We start from the raw sequence: 24,297 nt of genomic DNA, 5'->3' as shown, positions 1-24,297 counted from the left end.
GGATTGACATGTACACTCTGCTATATTTAAAACTGGTAATCAACAAAGACCTACTGTATACCACAGGGAACTGTGCTCAATATTCTACAATGACCTAAATGGAAAAGAACTTGAAATACAATAGATACATATGTATGTATAATTGAATCACTCTGCTGTACACCTTAAACTAACACAACATTGTGAATCAACTATAATGCAATATAAAACAAAAATTTTTAAAAAGAAAAGAAACATTCACCTTCAGAATGGCAGGAACTTACATGGCATTTATACTCACCTTCATCCGCCCCCTTCACAAGGCAACTTCTGGTCTGGAAGATACTGAGCCTAGTTTCCAGTTCCCTTAAACTGGAGAGAGCAAAGCAGACACTGACTGCAACATTCTAACCAGTCAAGGGTTAGAAGGCTGTCTGATGGTCCCTGTCTCACCTAACTCGGTCTCAGGTGAGGAAAAGCTCCAGTCATTGCTCACGAAAGCTGCAGGGGACAACAGATCTGCAGATGCCTGGGATGAGAGTTTATGCATGGAGATATACAACAGTCCATCTAAAACTCCAAGGAGAAGCTTGGGTAAAGCTTCTTGGGAAATTAAGACATTCAAAAGAAGCTGTGTATATGGGAGAATTGAGAAAGCCACACATAGGCCCAATAGATACATTCTCAAAAAAGATGTGAGAAAACCTTACGCTTCTGGACTCGGAGCATGGCCAGCCAATCACCGAATGGTTTTCCTGGCATACAGCCAGTCTTCAAACACTGGAAAAGGTGGCAGTTTCTCAAATACCCAACTTTTGACAAAGAGCAAAGGCATACAAAGAAACAAAATTGAAAGGAACAAAATAATAGGTAGAAACAGATGTCCCTAAGGAAGTACAGACTGGGGACTCACTAGACAAAGGCAACTGCCTTAAATATGCTCAAAGAGCAAAGAAAAAACACAAAGAACTAGGGTAAATCAAGAAAATGATTTATAAGCAAAAGGATGATATCAATAAAGAGACATACATTATAAAAAGGAAAAGAAATAGAAATTTTGGAGAAAATGTAATAACTAAATTGAACATTTCCCTAGAGGAGTACAAAATCAGATTGATGATGAGGCAAAAGAATCAGAGATTTGACAAAGTAATGGCAAAAAAATTCCCCAAATTTGATGAAAAACATGAATTATAGAAATGCCCAGGAGGATAAACCCAAGAGATCCACACTGAGGCACATTTTAATCAAACTGCTGAAAGAAAAGAGAATGTTGAAAGCAGCAAGAGAGAAGCAACTCCTAGCAACAGGGATCCTCAATAAGATTACCAGCTAATTGCTCAGCAGAAACTTTGGAGGGCAGAAGGCAGTGGAATGACATATTCAAAGTGCTGGAAGTAAAAACTGTCCACCAAGAATTCAGTACCTGGAAAACTGTCCTTCAAAAATGAGGGGGAAATTAAGACATTACCAGATGAACAAAAACTGAGAGACTTCATTACTACTAGACCTGCCCACAAGAAATCCTACAGGCAGTCCTTCAGGTTGAAATGGAAGGACAGTAACTCAAAGCCATACAAAATACAAAGCTTTCAGGTAAAGGTAAATACATAAACAAATATAAAACCCAGTATCATTGTAAATTTGTTTTATAACTCCACTTTTTATTTTCTATAAAATTAAAAAAACACGAATCTATGTTCGGGGCTGCACAACGCATATAGATGTCATTTGTGACATCAACAACAAAGGGGGGGGACAGAGCTGTATAGGAATAGAGCTTTTGTATGCCACTGAGGTTAAATTGGTATCATTCAAATTAGATTGTTTTAATTTTAGAATGTTATAGGTAACTCCCATGGTAACCACAAAGAAAATATCTGTAGAATACACACAAGAGGAAATGAGAAAAGAATCAAAACATGTCACTACAAAGAAATCAACAAAACACAAACACAGGCAGTAATTCAAGAAATGAGGGTCAAGAAAGCTAGAACACATACAGAAAACAAAAAACAAAAGGGTAAAAGTCAAGTCCTTCCCCATTAGTAATCACTTTAAATACAAATGGATTAAACTCTACAATCAAAAGATATAGATTGGCAGAATGGATTAAATAACAGGATCCAACCATATGCCGTCTACAAGAGACTTACTTCAGATCTAAAAACACAAACAGGTTGAAAGTGAAAGAAGGGAAAAAGATATCCAATGCAAGTAATAACCCAAAGAGAGATCAGTACTATATCAAAATAGATATTAAGTAAAACTAATAACAGTAAAATTAATAATAAGAGACAAAGAACATTACATATTGATAAAAGGGTCAACTCATCAAGAAGATACAACAATTATAAATATGTACAAACCAAACATCACAGCTTTAAAATACATGAAGAAAACATGGACATAATTGAAAGAAATAGTTCTACAATAATAGTTGGAGATCTCAATAATGTATAGAAACCCAGAGAGAAGATCAATAAGGAAAAAGGAATTGAACCTTATAAACCAACTAGAACAGACACATGTAGAACATTCCAACAGCAGAATATACATTTTCCTGAAGAGCACATGGAAAAGTCCCCAAGACAGACCATATGTGACACCACAAAACGAATATAAATTTAAAAGATTAAGATCATACAAACTATCTTTCCAATCATAATAAACCTAGAAATCAATAACAGAAGAAAAACTAGATAATTCACAAATAAGTGGAAATTAAACAACACTCTTTAGCAACCAGTTGGTCAAAGAAGAAAACACAAGGGAAATTAGGAAATACTTTCAAACAAACGAAAGCAAAAGCAAAATGTACCAAAACTTATGGGATGCAGAGAAAGCAATGCTAAGAAGGAAATTTATAGCTATAAACATTTATATTAAAAAAGAAACAAAGTTTGCTGCTTAATATAAAAAACGAACAAACTAATTTTATACCACAAGGAACTAGAAATAGTACAGCTAATAAACCCAAAGGTAGCAGAAGGAAGGAAATAAAGATTACGGCAGAGATAAAGAATAAAAAACCAATAGAGAAATATCGGTAAAACCAAAAGTTGGTTCTATGACAGTAACAAAACTGACAAACTTTTAGGTAGATTGACTAAGAGAAAAAAAGACAGAAGATCCAAATTATTGAAATAAAGTGGGTTCATTACTATCAATTGTGCAGAAATAAAAAGGATAATAAAAGAGTACTATGAACAATTATAGGTCAACAAATTGGGCTAGCTAGATAAAATGGGTAAATTCCTAAAAACACACAACCTTCCAAGACTGATTCCTGAGGAACAGAAAACCTAAAAAGACCTCTAACTAGTAAGGATTTGAATCAATAATGAAAAACCTCCCAACAAAGTGAATCCCAGGACCAGAATTCTGTTTAACATTTAAAGAAAAATTAACACAGACCCTTCTCAAACTCTTCAAAAAAACTGAAGAAGAGAGAATACTTCTTAACTAATTCTATGAGGATGGGATTACCCTCACAGCAAAGCCAGACAAATAACCTACCAGAGAAGTACAAAGCAATATCCCTTATGATGCAAAAATCCTCAACAAAATACTAGCAAACCAAATTTAGCAGCACAGTAAAAGGACTATACAGGATGACTAGTGGGATATACTTCTGGAATGCAGCATCATTCAACATATGAAAATTGATCAAAGTAATGCACTACATTAACCTGATGAAAGAAAAAAAACTCAACTGATGCAGGAAAAGCATTTGACAAAATTCAAAACACTTTCATGGTTTTAAAAAAACTCAACAATCACCAACCCCACAACTAATATCATACTCAATGGTGAAAGACTGAAAGCTTTCCCCTAAGATCAGGAACAGGACAAGGACACCCAATTTCACCATTTCTATTCAACGTAGCATTTGAAGTTCTAATCAGAGCAATTATACAACAAAAATAAAAGGCATCTGAATTGGAAAGAAGGCAGTAAAATTATCTACTGGCAGGTGACATGACCATCTATGTAGAAAATCCTAAAGAGTCCACAAAAACTGTTAGCACTAATTAACGAACTGAATACAAATCAGTAGCATTTCTATACGCTAACAATGAACAATCCGAAAAGGAAATTAAGAAAACAATTCCATTTATAAGAGCATCAAAAAAAAAAAAACCACCACCAACAAAAAACCCTTAGGAATTATCTTGGGCCACAAGGCTAAAGATTTATACACTGAAAACTATACAACATCACTAAATGAAATTACTGATGACATAAATAAATGGAAAGACATCACGTGTTCATAGACTGGGAGACTTAATATTGTTTAGATGACAGTACTACCCAAAGCTATTTATATACCCAATGCAATCCTCATCAAAATCACAGTAACATTTGTTTGCAAAAATAAAACAGCCCTTCTTAAAATTCATGTGGAATCTCAAGGGGCCCTGAAAAATCAAAACAATCTTCAAAATGAAGAACCTCATTGGAGAACTCACACTTACTGATCTAAATATTTACTACAGGGCTTCCGTGGTGGCGCAGTGGTTGAGAGTCCGCCTGCCGATGCAGGGGACACGGGTTCATGCCCCGGTCTGGGAAGATCCCACATGCCGCGGAGCGGCTGGTCCCGTGAGCCATGGCCGCTGAGCCTGCGCGTCCGGAGCCTGTGCTCTGCAGCGGGAGAGGCCACAACAGTGAGAGGCCCACATACCGCAAAAAAAAAAAAAAAATTTACTACAAAGCTACACTACCCCAAACAGTATGGTCGTAGCATAAAGACAGATATTTATATCAGTGCAACAGAATAGAGAGCCCAGAAATAAACCCTTGAATAGATGGTGAAATGATTTTTGACTAGATGGTTAAATCATTTTTGACAAAGATGCCAAGACTGTTCAATGGGGAAAGGACAATCTTTCCAACAAATGATGCTGGAAAAACTGGATTCCATATGCAAAGAATGAAGCTGGATCCTCACCTTACACCATCTACAAAATACTCAGAATGCATCAAACACCTAAATGTAAGAGCTAAAACTATAAAATCTCTTTTCTTTCTTGGAAGAAAACATAGAAGGGAAAATTTATGACACTGGATTTAGCAATGATTACTTGGACATGACACCAAAGGCAGAGACAACAATAGGAAAAAAATAAATTGGACTTCATCAAAATTAAAAACTTTTCTGCACCAAAGGACATTACCAAGAGAATGAAAAAGGCAACCTAGAGAATGGAGAAAATACTTGTAAATCATTTATATGAAAAAGGGTTAATATCCAGAATATGCAAAGAACTCATACAGCTCAACAACAGCAAAACAAACAATCCAATTTAAAAATGAACAAAGGACTTGAACAACAGTTCTCCAAATATATGCAGATGGCCAAAAAACTGCCGAAAAGATGCTCAACATCACTAATCTTTAGGGAAATGTAAATCAAAACCACAATGAGCTATCACTTCACACCCATAAGGATGGTCATTATCAAAAAAATAGAAAATAAGTGTTGGTGAGTACGTGTGGAAACTGGAACGTGTGCACTGTTAGTAGGAATGTAAAACGGTGCAGCCACTGTGGTAAACAATATGATAGTTCCCAAAAAATTTAAACACAGAATTACCATACAATCCAACAATTCCACTTTTAGGTATACGCCCAGAAGTATGGAAGGCAGCGATTCAAACATATTTTATACCAATGTTTATAGCAGCATTATTAATGATAGCCAACAGGTAGAAACAGCCCAGATGTCCATGGATGGATGAATGGATGAACAAAATGTGGTGTGTGTGTGTGTATACATATATATATATATATATATATATATATACATATACACACATATATACACACACACACAATGGATTATTATTCAGCTTTCAAAAAGAATGAAATTCTGATATATCTTTGAATACAGATAAATCTTGAAAACATTATGCTAAGTGAAAAACATCAGACATGAAAGGACAAATATTGTATGACTCCAGTTATAAGAGGTACTTAGAATAGTCAAATTCATAGAGACAGAAAGTAGAATGGTGGTTACTAGAGGCTGGGGGGAAGGAGGAACCAAGTACATTGTTTAACGGGAATGGAGTTTCACTTCAGGATGACGAAAAAGCTCTGGATATGAATAGCAGTGATGGTTGTACAACAATGTAACTGTACTTAATGTCGCTGAATTATACACTTGAAAATGGTTAAAATAGTAAAATTTATGTTATGTACGTTCTACCACAATAAGAAAAGCAGAAGAAAAAAAATCAATTGCTATTTTTAAAAGAGAAAATATAAGTGGGAAGAAATTTATAGACGTGTCTGTGTCTAGGGTTTAGAATAGTTATTCAGAAGGGTAGCCAAGGAACTGAAGTTTTGGCAGAGGTCCTGGTAGGGAAGTGAGCCAAACCACTTGGAAAGTCCTGGGTAATTTCCTTTTCCAGAAAGGTCAGCAGACAGGAAATGTGAAGCCAATGTTAAGATTTCTTTGTACTCTAAAAGACTGATTATCCAAGCAGACTAGTCTGCTCTATGTTTTTCAACAAGCTGCTGTTGACATTTTGGTGGCTTCTTCCTGTGGAACTCTCCTGCCCCGCCTGCCACAGGGCACTTAACATCCCTGAACTCTGAACCACTTAATAACAGGCATATTCCCCCCACCACACAACGACAAGCCAAAAGAAGCCCACATACTTCTATTACCACCACGACCCCAGTTCACTCAGGTGACAACCAGAGTGAATCCAAATTGAAATACGTGTGCCTTTGCGTGTCTGTCAGGACAAGGCAGGTGATAAAGCAGCAGCAAACAACTCCAAGTCTGAACGGTCTACAGCAAGAAAGGCTTCCTTCTTGTTCATATGACAGGTGTGTCCCGGGCCAGCCCGATGAACCACTCCACACTGTCCTCACACAGGACCCAGGGTGACAGAACTTCCACCACGGGGAATACAGGCAGAGGCAGCAGCAGAGGGAGGGAGACGGGGTAGATGGTGCACTGGCTTTAAAGAATTCCACCTGGACATGACACACAACACTTCTGCTCAAATGTCATTAGCCAGGGCACATCAAGTAGCTTTGCCTGTCTCAGGAGCCAGGAAAGTGCACTCCTCCCATTTACCCAGAAGGAAAAGAATAAGAATATTTGTACAGAGCTCTGACGGCTTCCAAACTATTACTGGAAAGCATCCTGTGAAGTAGAAGACGCTATGTCAATGTTCATTATTCAAAGTGATTACAGAGTATAATTGTACCAACATGTGCCGGGCACCATGCTAAGGGATCAGATGAGCAATGAGTCATAACGGTGGGGTGACACACTCTATAGTCAATTTCAATGTGGTGCGATAAATACAAACAGGGAGGTCAGCCCAGGAGGGCACCTGACCCAGACATTTGGTGATGGTCAGGAAGAATTCTAAGAGCCTCGAGGTCGGCCACGCCCACACAGCTGTGGGACAAAGTCAGCCTAGAGGACTTACAGGAAATTCACAGGTGGAAGCAGGAGTCTGGAGAACCTCAAGGCAGAAGGAACATCATCTTTCAGGGGAGGCTAGTGTCCCTGTGCTCAATGCAGACAAGTACTGAACAGATCTTCACACTTTTGAGGGATGAGGGGGAAAACTCTTCATCCCACAGCCCAGCTCTGGAAGCCTTTATACAGGGGTCCTCTTGACACACTTCTGCCCTGCTAGTGGAAAACACACCAAACAATCCCTGGGATGCTGGCCCGTGCAGGCTGCCAACACCACTTGGCTCCTGGCTTTGTGCCACAGTGAATGTACACACTCCTAAGAGTGCATCCTTTCTCAGCTCCTAATTACAGTCAGGGAAGAGGATCCACTTGCTACCATAAAGGTCAGGAAAACAACTAGATGCTCTTTTCAGTGAGTTTTTGAAGCTGTCAGTGTGAGAAAAGAGAATGAGGTGTTCTTTTGTTTTTGTTTTTCTTTTTAAGTCAGGTAAGGAAAGCCTTCTGTAAGAGGCCATGGGCACGCGTGAGAAAGGCTGGTTGAGACCCCATTGGCTTCAACTATTTTAATTTTTTAAAATCCCCCAATAAAAAATGCCTGGGACCAATAGTCAGAAAAAAAACAGAGAATTAAGAATAAACAATGATTTTCAGCAGCACAGTACTGGCACAAAAACAGAAATATGGATCAGTGGAACAGAATAGAGAGCCCAGAAATAAACCCACACATCTATGGTCAATTAATCTTCAACAAAGGAGGAAAGAACATACAATGGAGAACACAGTCTCTTCAGCAATTGGTGCTGGGAAAGCTGGACAGCTACATGTAAATCAATGAAGTTAAAACACACCATCACACCATACACAAAAATAAACTCAAAATGGCGTAAAGACTTAAATATAAAACATGACAACATAAAACTCCTAGAAATGAAATTAGGCAAAACATTCTCTGCAAATCGTAGTAAAGTTTTCTTAACTCAGTCCCACGAAGTTATAGAAATAAAAGCAAAAATAAACAAATGGGGAGAGCTGAAGAGGAACCTTCAAGATGGCAGAGGAGTAAGACGTGGAGATCACCTTCCTCCCCACAAATACATCAGAAATACATCTACATGTGGAACAACTCCTACAGAACACCTGCTGAACACTGGCAGAAGACCTGACTTCCCAAAAGGCAAGAAACTCCCCACGTACCTGAGTAGGGCAAAAGAAAAAAGAAAAAACAAAGAATAGGGACGGGACCTGCACCTCTGGGAGGGAGCTGTGAAGGAGGAAAAGTTTCCACACACTAGAAGCTCCTTCGCGGCTGGAGACTGCGGGTGGCGGGCGCGGGGGCGGGGGGGGGTAGTTTCGGAGCCGCGGAGGAGAGCGCAGCAACAGGGGTGCGGAGGGCAAAGCAGAGAGATTCCTGCACAGAGGAATGGTGCCGACCGGCACTCACCAGCCCGAGAGGCTTCTCTGCTCACCCGCCGGGGCGGGCGGGGGCTGGGAACTGAGGCTTGGGCTTTGGAGGTCGGATCCCAGGGAGAGGACTGAGGTTGGCTGCGTGAACACAGCCTGCAGGGGGTTAGTGCACCACAGCTAGCCGGGAGGGAGTCTGGGAAAAGTCTAGACCTGCCTAAGAGGCAAGAGACCATTGTTTCAGGGTGTGCAAGGAGAAGGGGTTCAGAGCACCGGCTAAATGAGCTCCAGAGAGGGGCGCGAGCCACGGCTCTCAGCGCACACCCCAGAGACGGGCATGAGACGCTGAGGCTGCTGCTGCGGACACCAAGAAGCCTGTGTGTGAGCACAGGTCACTCTCCACACGTCCCCTCCCGGGAGCCTGTGCAGTCCGCCACTGCCAGGGCACTGTGATCCAGGCACAACTTCCCCGGGAGAACACGGCGCACCTCAGGCTGGTGCAACGTCACGCCGGCCTCTGCCGCTGCAGGCCCGCCCCGCATTCCATACCCCTCCCTCCCTCCCTCCCTCTCTCCGGCCTGAGTGAGCCAGAGCCCCCGAATCAGCCGCTCCTTTAACCCCGTCCTGTCTGGGTGGGGAACAGACGCCCTCAGGCAACCTACAAGCAGAGGCTGGGCCAAATCCAAAGCTGAACCCCGGGAGCTGTGCGAACAAAGAAGAGAAAGGAAAATTCCTCCCAGCAGCCTCAGGAGCAGCGGATTAAATCTCCACAGTCAACTGGATGTACCCTGCATCTGTGGAATACCTGAATAGACAACAAATCATCCCAAAACTGAGGCGGTGGACCTTGGGAGCAACTGTAGACTTTGGGTTTGCTTTCTGCATCTAGTTTGCTTCTGGTTTTATGTTTACCTTAGTTTAGTATTTAGAGCTTATTATCAATGGTAGATTTGTTTATTGACTTGGTTGCTGTCTTCCTTTTTATTTTTAATATACATATATATTTTTTCTTTTTCTTTTTCTCTTTTTGTGAGTGTGTATGTTTCTTTGTGTGATTCTGTCTGTATAGCTTTGCTTTTACCATCTGTCCTAGGATTCTATCTGTCCTTTTTTTTTTTTTAGTATAGTTTTTAGTACTTGTTATCATTGGTGGATTTGTTTTTAGGTTTGGTTGCTCTCTTCTTTCTTTTTCTTATTACTTTTACTTTTTTATTTTTAATAATACTTTAAAAAATTTTATTTAAATAATTTGTTTATTTTATTTTATTTTTTCTCCCTTTTCTTCTGAGCCGTGTGGCTGACAGGGTCTTGGTGCTCCAGCCAGGTGTCAGGCCTGAGCCACTGAGGTGGGAGAGCTGAGTTCAGGACACTGGTCCACCAGAGACCTCCTGGCTCCACGTAATATCAAATGGCGAAAGCTCTTCCAGAGATCTCCATCTCAATGCCAAGACCCAGCCCCACTGAACAACCAGCAAGCTACAGTGCTGGACACCCTATGCCAAACAACTACCAAGACAGGAACACAACCCTACACATTAGCAGAGAGGCTGCCTAAAATCATAATAAGGTCACAGACACCCCAAAACACACCACCAGATGTGACCCTGCCCACCAGAAAGACAAGATCCAGCCTCATCCACGAAAACACAGGCACCAGTCCCCTCCACCGGGAAGCCAACACAACCCAGTGAACCAAACTTAACCACTGGCAGCAGACACCAAAAACAACGGGAACTATGAACCTGCAGCCTGTGAAAAGCAGACCCCCAAACGCAGTAAGTTAAGCAAAATGAGAAGACAGAAATATATAACAGATGAAGGAACAAGGTAAAAACCCACCAGATCAAACAAATGAAGAGGAAACAGGCAGTCTACCTGAAAAAGAATTCAGAGTAATGATAGTAAATATGATCCAAAATCTTGGAAATAGAATGGAGAAAATACAATAAACTTTTAACAAGGACCTAAAAGAACTAAAGAGCAAACAAACAATGATGAACAACAGAATAAAAGAAATGAAAGTTTCTCTAGAAGGAATCAATAGCAGAATAACTGAGGAAGAAGAACGGATAAGTGACCTGAAAGATAAAATAGAGGAAATGACTACCACAAAGCAGAATAAAGGAAAAAGAATGAAAAGAATTGAGAACAGTCTCAGAGACCTCTGGGACAACACTGAACACACCAACATTCGAATTATAGGAGGTCCCAGAAGAAGAAGAAAAAAAGAAAGGGACTGAGAAAATATTAGAAGAGATTATAGTTGAAACTTCCCTACTATGGGAAAGGAAATAATCAATCAAGTCCAGAAAGCACAGAGAGTCCCATACAGGATAAATCCAAGGAGAAACACGCCAAGACACATATTAATCAAACTATGAAAAATTAAATACAAAGAAAAAATATTAAAAGCAGCAAGGAAAAAGCAGCAAATAACATAGAAGGGAATTACCATAAGGTTAATAGCTGATCTTTCAGCAGAAACTCTGCAAGCCAGAAGGGAGTGGCAGGACATATTTAAAGTGATGAAAGGGAAAAATCTACAAACAAGATTACTCTACCCAGCAAGGACCTCAGTCAGATTCGACGGAGAAATTAAAACCTTTACAGACAAGCAAAAGCTGAGAGAATTCAGCACCACCAAACCAGCGTTACAACAAACACTAAAGGAACTTCTCTAGGCAGGAAACACAAGAGAAGAAAAAGACCTATGATAACAAACACAAAACAATTAAGAAAATGGTAATAGGAACATACATATCAATAACTACCTTAAATGTAAATGGATTAAATGTTCCAACTAAACAACACAGACTGGCTGAATGGATACAACAAGACCCGTATATATGCTGTCTACGAGAGACCCACTTCAGACCTAGGGACACATACAGACTGAAAGTGAAGGGATGGAAAAAGATATTCCAGGCAAATGGAAATCAAAAGAAAGTTGGAGTAGCAATACTCATATCAGACAAAACAGACTTTAAAATAAAGACTATTACAAGAAACAAAGAAGGGCACTACACAATGATCAAGAGATCAATCAAAAAAGAAAATATAACAATTGTAAATATTTATGCACCCAACATAGGAGCACCTCAATACATAAGGCAAATGCTAACAACCATAAAAGGGGAAATCGACAGTAACACATTCATAGTAGGGGACTTTAAGACCCCACTTTCACCAATGGACAGATCATCCAAAATGAAAATAAATAAGGAAACACAACCTTTAAATGGTCCATTAAACAAGATGGACTTAACTGATACTTACAGGACATTCCATCCAAAAACAGAATATACTTTCTTCTCAAGTGTTCATGGAACATTCTCCAGGATAGATCACATCATCTTAGGTCACAAATCAAGTCTTGGTAAATTTACGAAAACTGAAATCGTATCAAGTATCTTTTCCGACCACAATGCTATAAGACTAGGTACCAATTACAGGAAAAAAATCTGTAAAAAATACAAACACATGGCTACCAAATAACCAAGAAAACACTGAATAAATCAAAGAGGAAATCAATAAATGCCTAAAACCAAATGACAATGAAAACACGACAACCCAAAACCTATGGGATGCAGCAAAAGCAGTTCTAAGAGGGAACTTTATAGCAATACAATCCTACCTCAAGAAACATCTCAAATAAACAACCTAACCTTACACTTAAAGCAATCAGAGAAAGAAGAACAAAAAAACCCCGAAGTTATCCTAAGGAAAGAAATCATAAATATCAGATCAGAAATAAATGAAAAAGGAATGAAGGAAACGATAGCAAAGATCAAAAAAACTAAAAGCTGGTTCTTTGAGAAGAAAAACAAAATCGATAAACCATTAGCCAGACTCATCAAGAAAAAAAGGGAGAAGACTGAAATCAACAGAATTAGAAATGAAAAAGGAGAAGTAACAACTGACACTGCAGAAATACAAAGGATCATGAGAGATTACTACAAGCAACTCTATGCTAATAAAATGTACAACCTGGAAGAAATGGACAGATTCTTATAAAAGCATAACCTTCCGAGACTGAAATAGGAAGAAACAGAAAATATGAACAGACCAACCACAAGCACTGAAATTGAGACTGTGATTAAAAATCTTCCAACAGACACAAGCCCAGGACCAGATGGCTTCACAGGCGAATTCTACCAAACATTTAGAGAAGAGCTAACACCTATCCTTCTCAATGTCTTCCAAAATATAGCAGAGGAAGGAACACTCCCAAACTCATTCTGTGAGGCCACCATCACCCTGATACCAAAACCAAACAAAGATGTTACAAAAAAAGAAAACTACAGGCCAATAACACTGATGAACACAGATGCAAAAATCCTCAACAAAATACTAGCAAACAGAATCCAACAGCACATTAAAAGGATCAACACCATGATCAACAGGGGTTTATCCCAGGAATGCAAGAATTCCTCAATATACGCAAATCAATCAACGTGATACACCATAATAACAAACTGAAAGAGAAAAACCAGATGATGATCTCAATAAATGCAGAAAAAGCTTTCGATATAATTCATCACCAATTTATGATAAAAACCCTCCAGAAAGTAGGCATAGAGGGAACTTACCTCAACATAATAAAGGCCGTATATGACAAACCAACAGCCAACATCGTTCTCAATGGTGAAACACTGAAATCATTTCCACTAAGATCAGGAACAAGACAAGGTTGCCCACTCTCACCACTATTATTCAACACAGTTTTAGAAGTTTTAGCCACAGCGATCAGAGAGGAAAAAGAAATAAAAGGAATCCAAATCGGAAAAGAAGAAGTAAAACTGTCACTGTTTGCAGATGACATGATACTATACATAGACAATCCTAAAGATGCTACCAGAAAACTACTGGAGCTAATCAATGAATTTGGTAAAGTAGCAGAATACAAAATTAACACACAGAAATCTCTTGCATTCCTATACACTAATGATGAAAAATCTGAAAAAGAAATTAAGGAAACACTTCCATTTACCATTACAACAAAAAGAATAAAATACCTAGGAATAAACCTACCTAAGGAGGCAGAAGACCTGTATGCAGAAAACCATAAAACACTGATGAAAGAAATTAAAGATACAAATAGATGGAGAGATATACCATGTTCTTGGATTAGAAGAGTCCATGTTGTGAAAATGACTATACTACAGAAAGCTAGCTACAGATTCGATGCAATCCCTATCAAACTACCAATGGCATTTTTCAGAGAACTAGAACAAAAAATTTCACAATTTGTATGGAAACACAAAAAACCCCAAATAGCCAAAACAATCTTGAGAAAGAAAAACAGAGCCGGAGAAATCACGCTCCCTGACTTTAGACTATACTACAATGCTACAGTAATCAAGATAGTATGGTGCTGGCACAAAAACAGAAATATAGATCAGTGGAACAGGAGAGAAAGCCCAGAGATAAACCCATGCTCACATGGTCACCTTATCTTTGATAAAGGAGGCAAGAATATACAATGGAGAAAAGACAGCCTCTTCAATAAGTGGTGCTGGGAAAACTGGAAAGCTACATGTAAAAAGAATGAAATTAGAACACTCCCTAACACCATACACAAAAATAAATTCAAAACGGATTAAAGACCTAAATGTAAGGTCAGACACTATAAAACTCTTAGAGGAAAACACAGGCAGAACACTCCATGACATAAATAACAGCAAGATCCTTTTGGACCCACCTCCTAGAGAAATGGAAATAAAAATAAAAACAAACAAATGGGACCTAATGAAACTTAAAAGCTTTTGCATAGCAAAGGAAACCATAAACAAAAAGACAAGCCTCAGAATGGGAGGGTTGCAAACAAAGGACTAATCTCCAAAATTTACAAGCAGCTTATGCAGCTCAATATGAAAAAAACAACCTAATCCAAAAATGGGCAGAAGACCTCAACAGACATTTCTCCAAAGAAGATATACAGATTGCCAACAAACACATGAAAGGATGCTCAACATCACTGATCATTAGAGAAATGCAAATCAAAACCACAATGAGGTATCACTTGACACCGGTCAGAATGGCCATCATCAAAAAATCTACAAACAATAAATGCTGGAGAGGGTGTGGAAAAAAGGGAACCCTGTTGCACTGCTGGTGGGAATGTAAACTGATACAGCCACTATGGAGAACAGTATGGAGGTTCCTTAAAAAACTACAAATAGAACTACCATACGACCCAGTAATCCCACTACTGGGCATATACCTTGAGAAAACCATAATTCAAAAAGAGACATGTACCAAAATGTTCATTACAGCTCTATTTACAAAAGCCAGGTCATGGAAGCAACCTAAGTGTCCACTGACAGATGACTGGATAAAGAAGATGTGGCACATATATACAATGGACTATTACTCAGCCATATAAAGAAATGAAATTGAGTAATTTGTAGTAAGGTGGATGGACCTAGAGTCTGTCATACAGAGGGAAGTAAGTCAGAAAGAGAAAAATAAATACCATATGCTAACACATATATATGGAATCTAAAAAAAAAAGTTCTGAAGAACCTAGGGGCAGGACAGGAATAAAGACGCACGCATGGAGAATGGACTTGAGGACACGGGGAGGGGGAAGGGTAAGCTGGGACAAAGTGAGAGAGTGGCATGGACTTATATATACTACCACATGTAAAATAGATAGCGGGAAGCAGCCGCATAGCACAGGGAGATCAGCTTGGCGCTTCGTGACCACCTACAGGGGTGGCATAGGGAGGGTGGTAGGAAGATGCAAGAGGGAGGAGATATGGGGATACATGTATATGTATAGCTGATTCACTAGTTTTAAAACAGAAACTAACACACCATTGTAAACAATTATACTCCAATAAAGACGTTAAAAAAATAAATTTAAAAAAATTAAACAAATGAAAAAACAAATGAAAAAAAATTAAACAAACGGGACCTAAATAATCTTATAAGCTTTTGCACAGCAAAAGAAACCATGAAGAAAACGATAAGACAGACTACACAATGGGAGAAAATATTTGCAAATGATGTGACCGACAAGGGTCTAATTTCCAAACTATAATAACAGATCATATAGCTCAATATCAAAAAAACAAACAACCCAATCAAAAACTGGGCAGAAGACCTAAATAGACATTTCACCAACGAAGACATGCAGATGGCCAACAGGCACATGAAAACATGCTCAGCACCGGTAACTGTTAGAGAAATGCAAATCAAAACTACAGTGAGGTTGTCACCTCACACTGGTCAGAATGCCCATCTTTAAAAAGTCTGCAAATAACTACTGCTGGAGAGGGTGTGGAGAAAAGGGAACCCTCCTACACTGTTGGTAGGCAGGAATGTAAACTGGTGCAGCCACTATGGAGAACAGTATGGAAGTTCCTCAGAAAACTAAGAATAGAATTACCATATGATCCAGCAATCCCACTCCTGGGCATATATCTGGACAAAACTATAATTCAAAAAGATACATGCATCTCTATGTTCACAGCAGCACTATTCACAATAACCAAAACATAGAAACAATCTAAGCGTCCATCAACAGATGAACAGATAAAGTATGGTACATATATACAATGGAATATTACTCAACCATAAAAAAGAATGAAATAATGCCATTTGCAGCAACATGGATGGACCTAGAGATTATCATACTAAGTGAAGTAAGTTAGAAAAACACAAATACCATGATATCATTTTTATGTGGAATTTAAAATATGACATAAACTTATTTACAAAACAGAAAGAGACTCACAGACATAGAAAACAAACTTATGGTTACCAAAGGGGAAAAGGGGTGGTGGGGGAAGGATAAATTAAGAGTTTGGGATTGGCAAATATTATATGAAAATATATATAGTAAAATGTATATAAAACAGATAAACAACAAGGTTCTACTGTTCATCACAGGGAACTATATTCAATATCCTATAATAAACCATAGTGGAAAAAGATATGAAAAAGAATATATATACGTATAACTGAATCACTTTTGCTGTACCTCAGAAACTAACACAACACTTTAAAACAACTATACTTCAATAAAAAATTAAAATTAAAAAAAAGATGACAGTTAAATGTACTTTTATTTTTCTTAACTTTCCATTTTAAACCAATGCTAATGGAGAACAAAATAAAGGGCACGAGCCATTTTGCATTAAAAAATATTCTTAGGGGGCTTCCCTGGTGGCGCAGTGGTTGAGAGTCCGCCTGCCGAGGCAGGGGACGCGGGTTCGTGCCCCGGTCCGGGAAGATCCCACATGCCGCGGAGCGGCTGGGCCAGTGAGCCATGGCCTCTGAGCCTGCGCATCGAAAGCCTCTGCTCCGCAACGGGAGAGGCCACAACAGTGAGAAGCCCGCGTATCGCCAAAAAGAAAAAAAAAAAAATATTCTTAGGGAATTCAGTATCAGTGCAAGTCCCCCCCCCCCCCCGCCCGTCTTAAACACCCTCAGAGTCACGGAGCTTTAAGGGAAAAGATAGTGTGGGGTGGGGGACAGCTTTAAGGGGATATCTTTCCTGTTTCAGTGTTTATTAGAGGTTTGTTTGCTAAATTCTATACTTGGCAGTTCCATTCCTTAAGCTGGGGAGCTCAGTGACAGCCTGAGGGCTCTCAGAACCACAGGTGGGACAGGGGAGGAGACTTTTTTCCCCACGAGAATAGTTTAAAACAGCACTTTTGTATTCAAACAAATAAAAATGTATCACGGAATAGGCATGATTTTAAAGACAAAACTGGAGATTAATGAGAAAATCTCCTGCACAGGCAGGGTGGGACTGCACACCTCCAGGCCTCTGGAACAGGTACGAACTGGCCTCCACCATTTGAAAATTGCCAGAAGCCCTGCTCCAGCTTGTCGTAACTCATGCCTGCACTCACTATACATTGACAACCCTAAACCATCTTTCTTAAAAAATTCAACAAACATTTAACAGCTATGATACGCCAGGCCCTTCACAGACAGGGATAATTATCACTTTGGCCTGCCACGTGATTTCAGGTGATCAACCATTACCCTGGGGTAAATCCTGGGCCCTCCTAACAGAGGAGGAGTTCTACCAGCAGGCAGCTGAGGGAGGGCCAGGCCTTGTGCCAAAAGACTCAAAGGCCAGAGCTCACTCACAAATGCGAGGCACTCGCCAGGTCCATGGGATCCTCCAGCAGTAGAGCTTAAATATGGGGGGCTGCCCACACAGCAGTGCTGCTGCTATGGAGGGTTTGGGGGAACGGGAGAGGGGGTTTGTGGGGAGGGACCCCTGGACCACGTCCAGCCCTGAGGATATGGGTTCCACTGGCAGGACACGAGACACCTGGGAAGGTGTCACCACACACCTGGTAGCCTGGGCTCTCCAGAAGCACAGTCCTCAGACCTCGTACTTCCTACTTTAGTATTCGATACGCTACTCTGTTAACGTTTTAAGTGCAACATGCAACCAGAACATGCCTAGATCGTAAGTGCAGAGCTTGGTGAAGTTTTACAAACTGCACCTACCCATTATAACCAGCACTCACATCAAGAAATAGTTTCTTTTTTTTAGCTCTCAGTAACCACTTTATAATGAGTGAACCTACTGTCTGACCTTTGAATATCCGAACTTCAATGAACACACATTTTCGGGAATGCCATCTAGAAGATGATTTATAGTTAAAATAAGCAAGACCAAAGAAAGCTTAACTTAGAGGCTCTAAGTTCAGGACGAAAACAGTCATTATTTCAGGTTAGTTATCATGAGTCCTGATTCTAACCTGGGCAAAAAGTGCCTTCTCTCAGCTAATACAGCAAAACAAATGGGGAAATGCCTTAGGAAAAAAATACGTGAGAGGTTCCCATCTATTGAAAATCACGCACATTCTACCAGATAGTAAGTACATGACAGGGAAACAGCAATTAAAAACAGCGTTGACTTCAACACAGGGCATACGGTATGTACCACCCCAAGACATTCATTGCAAAGTTTCTTAAATTTATTTGTTAATAATTTAAAACTTTTCAACATAAAGTACACACCTGAATGAAACATTACACAGTCATTGAAAATGAAAACCATAAAGACTCCAAGCTACTCAGAAAAATAGTACTGACAGTGCTAAAGAAAGCAGAATTCAAACAGCAATCATACCATAAGAGTTAACCAAAAATGGTGACTTGGACACAGGCAAACACTGAATGGAAAATGTCTAGAAAATGATGCCCAGGGAGTAGAGACGTAGAATAGTTCAATTTTTGTTTCCTTTTCAGCTTCTATGAACAGCGTATTACCTGCACAATACAAAATTCATCTAAAAGTCATTCCTATGTAAAAACTGTGTGGATCTTATTCATATTCCCAAGCTGACTTTTACAAACAGCATCCAAAGAATCCTACTCAAAGCATAACTTGTCCAGTTCCTTAAAAAGAACCAGACCAGCTGCTGCTAACGCCCCAGCCCTTCTCTTTAAAAGGAGGGGTAAAGGTATCGTAAGAAAACCCCAAAGCGCTGACATCCCCTTCTACTTAAATAGTACGTTAAACTTGGTGTGTCCTTGCTTATCTCAATGGCAACGTAAGTTGAGGAAGGATTTCTAGCCTCACAACATTTCAGCGAAAGTTGTGTGACCTGCCAAGACCTGGTGATTCTAGCAGCAAGAGTCAAGCCCCGGCTCTGGAGACAGAATTCTGGCTCAGCTCCTTCCTTGCCAGGCTGCCCTGAGCAAATCACTCTATTAGGCTTATCTTTAAAATGCAGATAATACAACCTACTTCAGAGAACTACAGTGAGGATTAAATCTGTTAATATTAAGTACCTAGCACAGCACGACTTTTAAAAGGAATTGATCGTTTCCCTTCCTTGGAGGATGCGGGGCGGGTTGGGGGGCTGGGGAAGGATGACTCTTAAGGTCTTCTCCCATCCCCAAAACCCAAGGCCGCCTATGTCCCTACAGCTCAGGGCAGGAGCCAGCTGAGCTCTGGCAAAGGCAGAAGAGGCAAGGAGTTCCAGGGTGACCTCTGATGGCAGGGGGCTGGGGAACGAACAGCGTTTTCTGTCTTTGTTTCTTCCACCATAACTGACATAATATCTAGCACACAGTAGGTGCTGAAAGGACATCTGACAAATGGACTAACCCAGTCAGGGGGCCTTCTGGCATAAGCTGATGATCATGAAGAAAAACAGGCAGGAAGCCACCAACTACTTGAACTAAAATTCTGGTCCCTTTCACTGTGAGACTCCACAACCTATTTTTGCACTATACACAGGGTGCTGGCATTTACCACTATGGAAGGAAACTATCGTGCACGTTAACTTCAGCCATATGCCTACTGTGCCTCTGAATGGTCCTGTTTAAAAACAGTCACAAACCACTGCTTTTCAAAAGGAAAAGGAAATGGTCCCCAAAATATTTTCTTACCTCAATCCCTCCCCAAGTAGCCTGCATCAATTCCACTTTGATGCATAAAGCTATGTCCTTTACAAAACAAAACTGTATCTTGGACGTAAAAAGTCTAAACTATAGCTCGAAGAGAGTAATAGAGAACTCTCAAGGGCGACGTAAAACTAAGACGCCTAGACTACTCTATTCGAATGGCTTTATTGAACTTTTTTGTTAACTTACTGTTCCTAAACTGTTTTAAGTCACATAAGTATCTTACGGTTTTCTGTCCTGTGTACCTGACCAGATCGGAATTGCTGTGCTATCTGAGGTTTCTCCTGATCACTGAGAATTCAGCTCTTTTATGGATGGGAGGTCAGCAGTACATCAAAACGACGAATGTGCTGGCCTTCTAAGAAGTCACAAACGACCCCGTTCTGTGACCAGTTTCTGGGGCTCTGGGCACACATTTTTTTTTTTTTTTTTTTGCGGTACGCGGGCCTCTCACACGCAGGCTCAGCGGCCATGGTTCACGGGCCCAGCCGCTCCGTGGCATGTGGGATCTTCCCGGACCGGGGCACGAACCCGTGTCCCCTGCATTGGCAGGCGGACTCTCAACCACTGCGCCACCAGGGAAGCCCTGGGCACACATTTTAAGCCACAGGATCAGATGGGTACACTTTGTGTCTGTGAGGTAACTATCAGAAAAATGCCTTTTCTCCTCCAAACGGCACGTTCCATGCATATTCACGAGAACATTTAGCATCATTTCCTTCTCTAAGGGTCCAACCTGCACCCTAGCAGTAGAAGACAGTAAAAGGACTACACTGACATTCAGGACCTCCCAGCCTCTCTGCTAGGAAGCTGAGGCAGTCCCATCCTCCAGCTCCTGCAAGCTTCGCTGCTGAGCGCTCTCAGTAAGGGACCATCCCCTCATCTTTACTGGCCATTATTCCTATCATTCAATACAAAAGCACAAAGACACAGTGGTCAGCCCAACAAGGACTAGAGCCCAGGGGAGGTGTGATCACTGTCAGAGGACATCAAATCCGACACACTGTTGAGGCTGCAGAAAAGCAGAGGCTAGCAAGGAGTTCAGAGTTGAAACGAATTTCTTGTTTCCTCCCTGCCTAGCTCCCTTTACTCATAACATCGGGCCTAAGAGGCTTTACTAAAGCCCCTTCCAGCTCTATACCTTACAAGGGATGGAAATTATATCTGCTGTAGGCGTTAGATTAAAACCCACTGCACACTGGGCTGAGCCTTCCTTCAGTGTGCACTCACGCCGCTTCAGGCCGTTCGTCACACTGCTTTATGCATAAGGCTGAGGTACAGAGAAGAACCACACGAACTCAACATCCTGCTGGGCCTGATGTGTTCATTAAGTGCTCTTATCCGCAGTCACCTGCCCACCCCGTAAAACCACTCTCCACTCATTTAAATTAAGGAGGCTATAATACGCCCACACTTAAATTATGATGAACAGGAACATTTCCACTAGAAAAATCCTCACACATCTTAATTTGCCCGGTCAATTAGGAGGTCTTTTGACCGGGGGGGGGGGGGGGGGGGGGCGTTGGGGGGAGAGAAAAAACAAACCTGATCATCTTACAAAAGTAATTTGCCCTAATGGATGCATAATGGGTCAGATATAATTTGTGGCTTACTGCCACATGGTAAATAGTTTACTTAACATTTTAGAGCTACCAAAAGTTTGCCTCATTATTTGACAATAAAATGTTCATCTCCAACTAAACATTCTGGGACATTTTAAATTTCTTTTTTTTTTTTTTTTTTTTTTTTTGCGGTACGTGGGCCTCTCACTGTTGTGGTCTCTCCCGTTGCAGAGCACAGGCTCCGGACGCGCAGGCTCAGCGGCCACGGCTCACGGGCCCAGCCGCTCCGCGGCATGTGGGATCTTCCCGGACCGGGGCACGAACCCGTGTCCCGTGCATCGGCAGGCGGACTGTCAACCACTGCGCCACCAGGGAAGCCCCATTTTAAATTTCTTAAGCAGGAACTGTGTATGTAAGTAGTGGGTGACGCAGCACCACCAGAACAACATGTTTCAGGAATGATACATCATCAAGATACATTTACTGATGAAATTCACAAGCTCCTTCCAGAAGGGTTCAAATCCTGGAGAAACCCAAACCTCCTAAAAGCCTAGGATACTAATTATATGGTAAGTGTCAGTGGCAAAAACAAAAACAACTAAGCCTGTCCCATCCCTTCTTGAGTTTGTTTTCCTTGCTTTTAATACCTCACTTAATTGGAGAAATTCAAAAAATACTCTTTCTCTTAAACATCCACAATAGATTTTTCTCAAGTGTCCACTTTCAGGAAGCCTTTCAGAAATCACCAAATGGCCAAAGCGACCATTAGTGGCTTGGTCTCTAATGTGCCGCCAGACCCAGGCAGGTGACAGCGTCACGGGCTCAGGCACCACCGGCCACCCCGGCAGCTGGGCCCCGGTCGCTCCGCGTCTCCCAAATCCTGCGGATGCCCAACACCCAGGTGGAGAAAGGAGATAAACACCAGCCAAAGGTAAGGTGGAAGCAGTGAGTCAGAAGCGCTCACAAAAGCAAGAAAAAACCCAACCCTCATACAAAGCATCTCTCGGGCTCCTACAAGCTGCTTCCTTTCTAAAAGGTTTATTTTTAGTTCGTTTGAAAAAGTTTTTATTGCTTACCTCCGCATAAATTATGTATATTCATTACTAGAAAGTAGAGAAAAGCGCTTTTAAAAAGTAAAAAAGAAAACTGAAGCTAAGTCCACTTCCCACCACCCATTGTAATTTTGGGGAGCTTGTTAATGAGATTTTTAAGACCTAGTTAAAACCATAATGGGTACCTGCGGTGGTGCTGTATACACGGTTTGGGAGCTTGGGGCTTTTTGTTTTTTAACCTGGTCTAATAACGCTGCCAGTTCCCCCAAACGGTTACAAGTTCCTTAAAAACATTTCCAAAAGTTCTAGAACAAATACAAAAGCAACGCTTTTTAAACCCCATTATCCAAGTTGAATTGGCCCGATTCTCGACTATGCTTTTTTAGAAAATCACACTTAAACTCATCTCCATGCCAATGCCGGAGAAAGTGGGGGGCGCGCACCGAAAAAGCTTCCCCCTCCCCCAGTCCCACGAGCACCGCAAACGCAGTCGCTGCGCCGCTACGGCCTCCCCGCCTGCACTGCCCTAGAGTTCATCCGCTCCCGGGGCTCGCGGCCGCAGCGACCCAGCGGACTACCCCGAGGCCCCACCCGGGCCAGCGGCGAGCGCCCGCGTGCGGCGGCACCCGGCCTCTCCGCTCCAGGTGGCACAACCGTAAACACCGGACACACCTGCGGGGCGTGCCCGCTCCGGCGTCGGCGGGACTGGGCGCGCCCGATCCACAACGCGGCAGCCGAGGGCCACGTTTCCAGCCCAAGGCGGGGCGCAGGGCCAAGCGCAAAGGGAAGGCAGGCCGAGGGTGCGTCCGGGCTGCGGCGGGCGGCCAGATCCTCACCTGCGAGCCAGTCGCCAACTCCATTCTTCCCCGCTGGGCTCCGGCCTCCTCCCAGCACGCGGCCACGGGAGCCTCGCTCGCCACGGGGCCGCGCACGGAGGTCGCCCGCGGCCGCGCAGCGCGCTCGCTCCGCCCGGAGCTCCGGCGGGCCGGGGGAGGGGCGCACTCGGCGCCCGGGACAGGGGGAGCGCACCGCGCCGCCCACTCGGCGCCGCGGCGCCAGCCCTCGAGGCTCCTCTTACAGGACCCAAACTTCGCGACCGGTGAACTTCGCTTTGCAGGCGGCGCAAGAGGGGCTGCAGCTGGGAGCCGCCCGGGATGGCTGCCAATCTGGGGGCGCCGGGCTCCCCCCTGCAGTGGAGGGAGGGAGTGGAGCCGTCCGGCCCGGTTTTGCGCGGGAGAAATGAGAGGGGGCAGTCCCGGCGCAGCCTCCTGCTGGCACGCCCGGCTGCGGCGCCCGCCGAATCTTTGCAGGGTTTGTTCCAGGTAGTACCCTGGAGCGCAGAGCTTCTGCGGCAATCGGTGTCTCTGATCCGGGAAAGCGTTTTAGGGCTGCCTCAGAACTTGTTCTGTAGTTGTAAAGGGGCGGGGTTCTGACGCCTCTCAAAACATTCGCTTCGGGGTACGCT

At 42.0% G+C, this 24,297-nt stretch overlaps 1 protein-coding gene across 1 annotated transcript in view; it reads right to left on the bottom strand.

The window, feature by feature from the left end:
• The window catches only part of CDCA7L (cell division cycle associated 7 like), a 52,382-nt gene extending 28,596 nt beyond the window's left edge, over positions 1-23,786 (bottom strand). Inside the window, exon 1 of the mRNA XM_060020400.1 lies at positions 23,669-23,786. Within this exon, the coding sequence (XP_059876383.1) occupies positions 23,669-23,692 (24 nt within the window). The 5' untranslated portion in view covers positions 23,693-23,786. The remainder of the gene's footprint in view (positions 1-23,668) is intronic.
• Positions 23,787-24,297: the final 511 nt, after the last annotated feature.

Source organism: Delphinus delphis, chromosome 9 (assembly GCF_949987515.2).
Source record: "Delphinus delphis chromosome 9, mDelDel1.2, whole genome shotgun sequence".
Taxonomy (NCBI): Eukaryota; Metazoa; Chordata; class Mammalia; order Artiodactyla; family Delphinidae; genus Delphinus; species Delphinus delphis.
This window is presented reverse-complemented; position numbering and strand designations above follow the sequence as displayed.